This window comes from Athene cunicularia, assembly GCF_003259725.1.
Source record: "Athene cunicularia isolate RWA chromosome 18 unlocalized genomic scaffold, athCun1 chr18_part1, whole genome shotgun sequence".
In the NCBI taxonomy this organism is placed as follows: domain Eukaryota; kingdom Metazoa; phylum Chordata; class Aves; order Strigiformes; family Strigidae; genus Athene; species Athene cunicularia.
Genome location: NW_020799123.1, coordinates 6,670,708 through 6,679,553, shown reverse-complemented (window position 1 = coordinate 6,679,553; position 8,846 = coordinate 6,670,708). Strand labels below are relative to the sequence as shown.

At 60.3% G+C, this 8,846-nt stretch overlaps 1 protein-coding gene across 2 annotated transcripts in view; it reads left to right on the top strand.

Annotated features, from left to right (window-relative positions):
- Positions 1 to 8,846, top strand: part of SLC9A3R1 (SLC9A3 regulator 1) — a 29,192-nt gene that overhangs the window by 2,944 nt on the left and 17,402 nt on the right. The window contains exons 2-7 of one of the 2 annotated variants that reach the window (XM_026861097.1): positions 136 to 141; positions 6,029 to 6,190; positions 6,999 to 7,152; positions 7,705 to 7,745; positions 8,293 to 8,391; positions 8,496 to 8,840. In XM_026861097.1, coding sequence (XP_026716898.1) covers positions 6,056 to 6,190; positions 6,999 to 7,152; positions 7,705 to 7,745; positions 8,293 to 8,391; positions 8,496 to 8,660 — 594 coding nt within the window. In that variant the 5' untranslated portion in view covers positions 136 to 141; positions 6,029 to 6,055 and the 3' untranslated portion in view covers positions 8,661 to 8,840. Of the gene's footprint in view, positions 1 to 135; positions 142 to 6,027; positions 6,191 to 6,998; positions 7,153 to 7,704; positions 7,746 to 8,292; positions 8,392 to 8,495; positions 8,841 to 8,846 lie in introns of both variants that reach the window. The other variant, XM_026861096.1, reaches the window with a different exon arrangement.

Sequence of the window (8,846 nt, the reverse complement as noted above, 5' to 3'; positions counted from 1 at the left end):
CCCCGGTCGTCGCCATCCGGCCAAGCGAGCGGGAGCAGCAGCCGCTGCGTCTGCCCCGGCCTCCCCCGGGCGCCCTGTGGCGTTTCGCTCTCGGTTCTTTCTTTTCTGTCCGCTTTAAACGCGGCTCCCCAGGAGCAGCGGGCCTTGCCGCGCCCTGCTCCTTTTCCTTTTTTTATTCAATTTTTTTTTTTTTTTTGCTTAACACTTTACCAGCCGTGATGGCTGATGAGCGGGGACAAGCAGGCACATGGGGCTGTTTGGGCCCATAACCGAGCAACCCCCCTCGTGTGCTGGAGCCCTTCTGCCCCTCTTTGTGCTGCAGGGCCGGTAAAACGGGGTGAGAAAAGCAACAGGGAGCAAGGGCGGTAGCAAGCTTCGACGTGCAGGTGAGCCCCAGGGCTGGGCTGAGTGTGACCAGCCTTAACCCGCTCCAAAATACAACAGAAAATGCTGTGGAAGTGTGAATTTTCTGGGGCTTGTGACTGCAGGTGTTGGTGGCAGTCACTTGTGCCCTGAGCGTGTCTATTCTCTGCGGCAGAGCGGAGGTGGCAGAGCCCTTCCCAGTCTGGGGAGACCGATCCTGTCGGTCAGTCGATGCGGACAGACACTTAGTAATTCAGGAATGTCGACCTTAAGCGACGTGTGGGAGTTAGCTGTTGCACAAACAAAGCGAAGTAGAAAGGTGAGGAATTGAGAAATAGCTGACCTTTCCTGCCCGGAGTGGTTCCTAAGAAACGTTCTGGGCTGACAGAGATAATACTGCTTTTTATTTACCCAGCAAAACCCTGTGTTTGTTGTCACAACAGAGATGTGGATGGGCTTCTGAGGAAGCAGGCTCCTGGTGTCCCCAGGGTGGGGGACCTTTTGGGGAGCTCTTAGGGCCTACTCCCAAAGACCAGCTGTGACAGGCTGGTGCTGTGAGGCTGTGATGGTGCTGAGCTCCAGGCAGAGTTTGGTACCTCACTGAGCTGTTGTCACACTGGGTTTTGCTGAGGATCAAGTGTTTTTATTAGTTGTGTCTCCTGTTGGACTTTAGCCCGGTGCCGGCTGCCCGTTGCCCCCAGTCAGGCTGATCCACTGCAGAGCACTGGTCTCATGTCTGCCTGGCTAAACCAGTGCTCCAACACCTTCTGAGGGGCTTGTTCATATGGCAACAACCAGGCCCTGCCCCTGTCACCACCCCACTTGCTCGCTGTTCCCCATGGCATCCCCAGTCCCTCGGGTCTGGCCCCATGGTGGGCTGTGGTGCTGCCCTGCTCTGGGGGAATGTTCCTGCCCTCCCGTATGTCACTGTGCCAGTGAGACCGTCTGTGCTGTGCTTTCTGCTCCCAGACCTCTCCATGGGCTGGGAAAAATAATAGGGACATAGTTATTGCAGCTCAGGCGAGTTTCCAGCCAGGTTTGGGGGGCTGAGGATGTGCGGTCCCCACGGGGGACAGAGCCCCAACGTTCTGCGGGGTGGATGCTCGTGCACAGGGGCTGCACTGGCCGGAGCGATGTGGAGGGCCTGGGAAGCTAGAGGTGTCCCATGGGCTTTTGGAAGGTGGTGTAGCCCTGGCTGGAGGTGCCCCACAGTCTTGGGGGGCAAGCTGGGGGTGCAGCCTGTGTAGTTACAGCGGGCGGTTTCTCTGTGCGGGAGCAGGAAGTGGGTGACACAGGGTGACATTGCTGCTAGGCGCCCGACGGTTTCTCAACAGGTAACAGGAAATCTTGCGGCTGGGGCCAGGGCCCGGAGCTCGGGGCGGGAGAGCGAAGATGAGTGGGTTTGGAGACATCGCCCCAGCCAGGTGGGGTGGGAAGATCCCGGGCAGGATGCCCTGCCAAACCGGAGCAGGGAGAAAGGGATTTCTCTCTGGCGAGCTGGGAACATGCTGTTCTCCTGCTGTTGATGGGTGCTGCCCCATCCCCCCCAGCCCTCTCGGAGCCCCACGGGTTGGTGGGATTCCCCCCGGATCGTTGTGGTGGGGAGCAGGTGGTTTGCATGTGTCAGAGTCCTGTTTGCTTTATTGGGCTGGACTTGCCTTTATTTACTTAATGAGCCTGGAGATGCTCAGAGCCGTCCAGCAGCACTCACTCCCTGCCTGGGGTCGAGCGAGGGTTTAACATCTTTGAAGATGGATCCAAGCTCTCTTGGATGGATGCATCCAACCTCTCTTCAAACCCTGCTGAGTCCTGCATGGTCAGGACACCCTTGTGTCGGTGGGCTCAGGCACCCCTGTGGCTCCCAGTGCTGGGTGTGGGCTGAGGAGTTTTTTGGGGGGGTTCTCATGGGCTCCTGTCTCATTTCTATAAAACTCTGGTTGTACAAATCCCCCTGATGCTGGGGTGGAGGTTTTGAACCTCTCTGGAGGGACCTGGGGAGCTGATCCATGCACCCTTCTGCAGCACTGTGCCAGCGAGGTGACAGTTTTACACCTCCAAGGCCAGCCCCTCTTCCTGGGCCCTGTGGGGACTGTCCCCAGGGCTCAGCTGGGAGCTGTGAAAGCTCGTCCTCCCCCCGCCTGCATTTCCGGAGCCTTCAGCTGCCGGGGAGTGTCATGAGAAAGTTTCATGCAAACCGCACGGCGTTAGCGGAACAGCACCAGCAGCTGCCAGCCCAGTGCCCTGGCATGGGCTGTGGCTGCTTTTACCAGGACAAGGCTTTTGCTACCAGCCGTGGGCTTCTCTCTTGCAAATTTAGTGCTAAATTAGAGCCCTCCCTGCCAGCAGTGCTCATCCCTCCTCGTAAAAGCTGGTGAGCCTCCCAGGGCTGGGTTTTAGGGTGTAAGAGGGAGCAGATCCCTCCATCTGGGAGCATTGCACTGGGGGTAGCTGGTGTCTAATTAGGAAATGAATTAAATTTCCTCTCAAGGCAGCTGCATGAAAAGCAGCTCCAGTCAAATGGGACGTGATGGGGATGCTGCAAGGAGGCTGCTTTGCATCCCCTTTGTATGAAGCCCGAATGCGTGCGCCAGATTTCAGGACCCATGTGAATTTGCTGGCCCAGGCGTCCTCAGAGCTGTTGTGTTTCTCTTTGACTAACCGGTAATGCTGCTGGTGATGGGCTTGTTGCTGCTTGTAGGGTTGTGGGGAGTTTCCTGGGATTTGGGGCTTCAAAAGCTGTCCTGAAATTGCTGTTGGGGGGTTGGGAGTGGGTCCTGGCACACCATGTGGTTGGGGTCCCCACGTTACTGGCGCCACTGGTCCAGCTGGGTGGCTGTAGGTCCTGGGAAGGGATGGTCCAGCATGATCCTGGAGGGAGAAATATCTGGAGGTGCCCAAAGTCCTGTTTTGGGGCAGGAATAGAGATGTGATGCTGCTGAGCTCCCCTTCCAAAGTGGGCATATCTGCAGGCAGGTGATGTCCCTCTGCCACCCCTGGGTGCAGAGGAGAGGGGCAGCATGGGATGCCCGTGCCGGGTGCTGAGTCCTGCTTACCCTGCTGCCCTTCCTGTTGGAGATTGTAATTGCTCATAACGAGGCTCTGCTGGCTAATCCCTGCCCCAGCACAGCCGGAGGGCTGCTGGCATTGGAGGAGAAGACACAAAAGCTCATAGAAAATAGAGGCATTTTCGTTTTCCTGCTATCCAGGGGCTTCTCCTTATCCTGGGTGTCAACCCCAAACCTCTCACTTGGGGTCCCTTCTGGCCAGGGGCACTTCAGGGCTGGAGGGGTGCCTTGCTGCAGGGTGTCACCCATGGATGGGCAGGATATAGCTGCTGGAGGATCGGATGTACTTATATTTTTCTCCCAGGGAGGCAGAATGGTGGCTGCCTGCAAGGGTTTCTGCAGGCACAAGAGGTTTGGGGAGGGTGAAGGCAGCCTGGCACACTGGACTGGAGGAGCTGCCAGCCACTGGTGGGGGCATGCTGGGGGGGCCGGGTCACAGCTTGGCCAGGCTGCCCTTGCCCTGGGTGCTCCTGCTGTCACTGCTGCCTTTGAGGACTTGGTGCCTCCCTCGCTGCCATGACCTGTCCCTTTGCCCTGAGGCATCTGTCCACCCTGCAGGGCCATTTGCCCCCAATTCATGGCCCCAGTGTCTCAGGGAGCCTGGGCTGCCGGGGCTTTGTTGGTACCAGTGGAAGCAAAGTCCTCCCTCCTCCTCTTCCTCCTCCTTGCCTGGGAGCGCTGCCAGCACAGCTTGCCGGGTGCTCCCTCCGGCTTTGTCCCAAGCTATCGGCGTGGAGCAACCCTGTGGTGCTGCCAAGGGCACTGGGAGCATGGGTGTTCACAGAGCCTGAACCCCCTTTCCGGGGCTGGGCCAGGGCAGGGACCCGTGGAGGTGCTGCCTTCCTCCAGGCTCTACCAGCTACTGCGTTTTGGCCTTGTTGTGGGGCTTCCCTGTCCCCATCCTCACTAGGCATTGCTGCCTGTGGCGGCGGGTGCAGTTGCAGCAGTTCGGGCACCCTGTGAACCTGCTGCCACCCAGGCACCGGAACCAGGGCAGAGCCCACAGCCCCAGGGAGGGGACCAAGGGGTGTCCGGGAAGAAGTCGAGATGTCACAGTCCTCCACGCAGCCAGGGAACCTGCTGCCAGTCTGTGGAGGAGACACCACCAGCTCCTCGGGGTGCAGCTGGGCTCTTGCACCAGACGTTGCCGAACTACGGGCAGAGCAGGTCCTGCGTGGCTGCCAGGGCTGCCGCATCCCGGGCTCACCTTCGCTCACCGGCAGACGTGTGTCTACCTCCCCGGGGCGTTGGTGAGCGGTGCTGGGGCGGCAGCCGGCCTTGACCCTGCTGGAAGACGTTGTGCAAGACGACAGGGATTTTATTGCAGCGTTGGGCTTAGTGATTTGCAAATGCGTCACCCTGGCCCCTGTGGGACCCTGTGCCACCGCAGTGCTGTCAGATGTGGGGTGCCAGCACCCCAAAGATCAGGTTTTCCAGGCAGGGAGCAGAGGGATTTTCATAGCAAGAAGTGTGTGCCGTAAAGGGGGTAAAGAGCTGCGCAGTGCGGCTGTGGTAGGGGACATTCCTGCAGTGTGTGTCCCCAGTGACACTATGGGCACCAAAGGAGAAAAAAACAATCTCAGAAGAAAGAATAAATAATAACTCTCCCCTGGTGAGGAATATTTCAGGAGCTTAAGCGTGGTTTGGCTGCTGGGAGAGCCCGACCAAAGTCCAGGAGCTGTAGGTCAAGGCAGAATCAAACCATTTTATTTATAAATATGTAAAAGTTTGGGTGCTGGGGTTGGAGTGGATATGATGCTGCTGTGTGCAGGGCCCGGTTCATGTCGCCTGGTTCCTCTGATGCTTCCCGCTGCTCACAATTTGGGGAATTGTGCTGCTGATGGGCTCGTGGGGAGGTTGGGTGCGGGGCCGTGGCTGCCCCAGTCGAGTTCCCCAGCTCCGGGTGCTGGCGGATCCACAGGTCGGGGTGAAACTGGGCGCAGACGAGCTGGGTGTTGCCGTGTTGTGCTATCCTGGTCGAGCTGGTTTCTCTGTTTTGAAATTGCAGAGGGTCGTGCCAGGGCATTGGGTCGCCTCAGCGTCGGGACTGCTCCCTCTGGATCCCAGCTGCCTGCCCAAGCCCCGTGTGCCCCTTCCCTGCTGTTAACAGCTGTGGGGTGCTTTGCAGTGGGGGGTCCTGCTGGTCCCATGGCTGGGTTTGCCATGGTGGGGGGGCTGCAGCTTGCAAGGAGGTGATGGAGGGGATCTGCACCAGTAGCAGAGGCTTCCCATGTGGGATGGGGTGGGGTGGGGTGGGGGTGCTTCCCAGCAGCCTGGGCTGTGTTTCCTCCTCCACCTTCATGTGGCAGTTGCAATCCTGATCCCAAAAGGAAGAGCATGGTCTTGGGACAAACATAACAACATGTTTCTTTAACGATTTGCTGCAATTAGTGTGCCCTACACCTAACTAATTAAGTAGAGCCTGTGTTCACAGGGTGTTTTGGCACCCTGTGTCCCAACTCAAGGTGTCTGTGGGTGCAGTTGGCCACCTGAGGATGCTGTCACTGCCACCCAAGCAGCCGTTTGGTGATCCTGGTGCTGTCCCTGGGTGTCAAGGGGGTGTCTGGGAGCAGTGTTCCCACAGGCTGTCCCTGTTGCAGGAGGAGCTGCGACCTCGGCTATGCCGCATGAAGAAGGGCCCCAACGGTTACGGCTTCAACCTGCACAGCGACAAGAGCCGCCCGGGGCAGTACGTGCGCGCCGTTGACCCCGACTCGCCAGCTGAGGCGGCAGGGCTGGCTCCCCAGGACCGCATCATCGAGGTATGCTGGGGCAGGGAGGGTGTCCCCAAAAAGCTCAGCGCTCCCTCGCATCCCGGTGCCTGGAGGGAGGTGCCCTTTGCCGGGACGGTGCGCGGTGTCCCCGGTGCTGGCAGTGATTCACGGTGCAGCTGCCCGACCCGTGCCAGCCTGTTGGTCCCCACCCAGGGGTGCAGCCGGGCGGGTGGCAGGGAGCGGGGAGCAGCACTGCAGAGGGCTGGGGCTGAGCACTAATTAGTCAGCTGTGGGTGAAGTGACAGTAGCACTGTCCCCTGTCTGGAGCAGGAGTGTCCCTGGGCTGTCCCTGGGGTGGGGCAGGCTGAGGACAAGGTGCGTGATGGCCCCAAGCCCTGCTGCCAGTTGTGACCGGGGTGGGGACAGGGTTTGTGCCAGGCGGGATGGTGGCCCAGGCAGGCAAGGATCAGCTGAGCTCCAACCCCGCTGCTCACCAGGGCGTGGGGCTACTGCCTCGTTTGGGGTGAAGCTTTGAGGTGTCCGGGGACCATGCCGTTACCTGAGGGCTTTGTGCTTTGCCCGTGCATCCCCCAGTCCCTGCTCTGCTAGGCACTCCCTGCCAGTTTTGTCTGTACAATGCTGTGCTAATCACTCAGAGGAAAATCTGCTTTTAATGAGGTTTTGCTGGCTTCGGTGCTAATCCCTGCGAGCTGCAGATACCTGTGGGGACTGTGGGGTGGCCGTGCTGGGGCTGTGACTGGTACGAAGGCTGGTGCCTGGCCTCTCTGTGGAGCTCCTGAGGGACGGAGGGACGATGTCCCATGGCTCCAGTGGTGACGTGGTGCCATGCCCGCAGGTGAACGGGGTGTGCATGGAGGGCAAGCAGCACGCCGACGTGGTGGCAGCCATCAAGGCAGGCGGTGACGAGACCAGGCTGCTGGTGGTGGACATCCTCACGGATGAGTTCTTCAAGAAATGCAGGGTGGTGCCCTCCGAGGAGCACCTGGCAGGTGGGCTGGGGACTGTGCTGCAGGGAGCGGGGTTTGTGCTACCTTGTCACCAAACCTGGGGGTGCTGGGGGAGTCTCTGAGGGGTGGGGATCTCATCACCCTGGGGCCAAACAGGGTGACTCAGCCTTGGCATCTCCCTGCCTGACTGAGGGCCCCATGCCGGGGTGGTGGGGCTGACGTGGGCTTTGCGGGAAGGCAGGTTTATGGCCCCAGGTTGCACTTTGGCAGGGTTTATGGCTCGGGGAGCAAACAGGCAGCAGCCACCCTTAGCTCTCCTCATCAGCTCAGCCGTGGCCCCCCCTTGCTGCTGTCACAGTGGTCCCCGGGAGGACGGGAGGGGTCTCACTGGGCTCCATGTCATGGCTGTCATCATGGTGATATGCTGGTGCCTGGCAGCAATCCCCCCTGTGCCGTGGGGATGGCTGCGAGGGGTGGGTTAAAAAAACTTGGGATCTGGCCAGTGCTGGGTGAGCGCTGGCCCCGCACAGCCTTTGCTGGGCACTTCTGTGCCCATTGGCGAGGGCACAGAGCAAACATGTCCTCACCCTGCAGGTCCCTTGCCAGAACCGGTTGCCAATGGTGATATAGGGAAGGTAAGAGAGCCTTGTCTTGCTTTTCATCCCATCTGTGCCACTCTCCAGGCAGGGACCCTGCCTGTTTAGGTGTCCCCTCTGCCCATGGGTGGGTGGTGCCACCAGGGACCACAGTGGTCCCAGGCTGCCACGTAAGAGCAGGTGCCACTGGGAAGGGGACTGGGAGCTGGCGTCCCCCTGCCCTTGTTTATGGGGCTGAATGTGACGGAGGTGGCTGCAAAGCCTGCCTTCCTCCTCCTCTTCCTCCTCCATCCTCATGATGCTGCAGGGCTGGGAGCCCCTGTGTTGCTGCAGGGAAGTAGTATCCAGCTCTGCAGCCACCCTCCTCCTACCGCTAAAGCTGGGGCAGCCAAGCTGGGGTTTAATCCTTCCCCTCCCCGGATGGGGAGCGCTGGAGGTATTTATGAGCCTGGAGCTCGCAGGGGATTATGTGTGGTGAGGACAGATTTCACAGCCCCCCCAGGTGGGAGTCATAACTCTGGGGGCTGTTCCCATACCCCAGGGCGGGAGCTGCCCTGCTCATGCCCACTCCCTGCTCCCCTCGCAGGAAAACGGCGGAGAGCTGCGGTCCAGCTCGGTGTCCGAGAGCCCGTCCAGCCCTGGGCTGCTGGCTGTGTCCCCCGACTCCGGCGAGACCCACAGCGAGGTAGGGCTGGGGATGCCAGGGGGAGGCAGTGGCTAGAAAGTGAGCCCCCACTGTGGGGCTGCCTGGGGGGAGCACAGCAGGGCTGACAGCCTCTCATCCCCCAGGTTGACACACAGGAGGGTGACAAGCGCCATTCGGCACCTGGCTCCCTCCTGGACCTCGACATCCCGCTGGCGGTGGCCAAGGAGCGGGCGCACCAGAAGCGCACCAGCAAGCGGGCACCCCAGATGGACTGGAGCAAGAAAAACGAACTGTTCAGCAACCTGTGAAGGCGCCGGGGTGGGGGTGAGGGTCTGCTGGCCCCCCCCAGCCTCACACCCACCTCTCCTGCATCCTCCTCCTCCCCACCATGGGCTCCCAGCAGGGATGCGGGGCTGCTCCCCACCACCCTGACCTGAGCGATGGGGCTGGGTGGCCAGCAAGCATCCCTGCAGCAGGGTCCTGGCCCTGTCTCT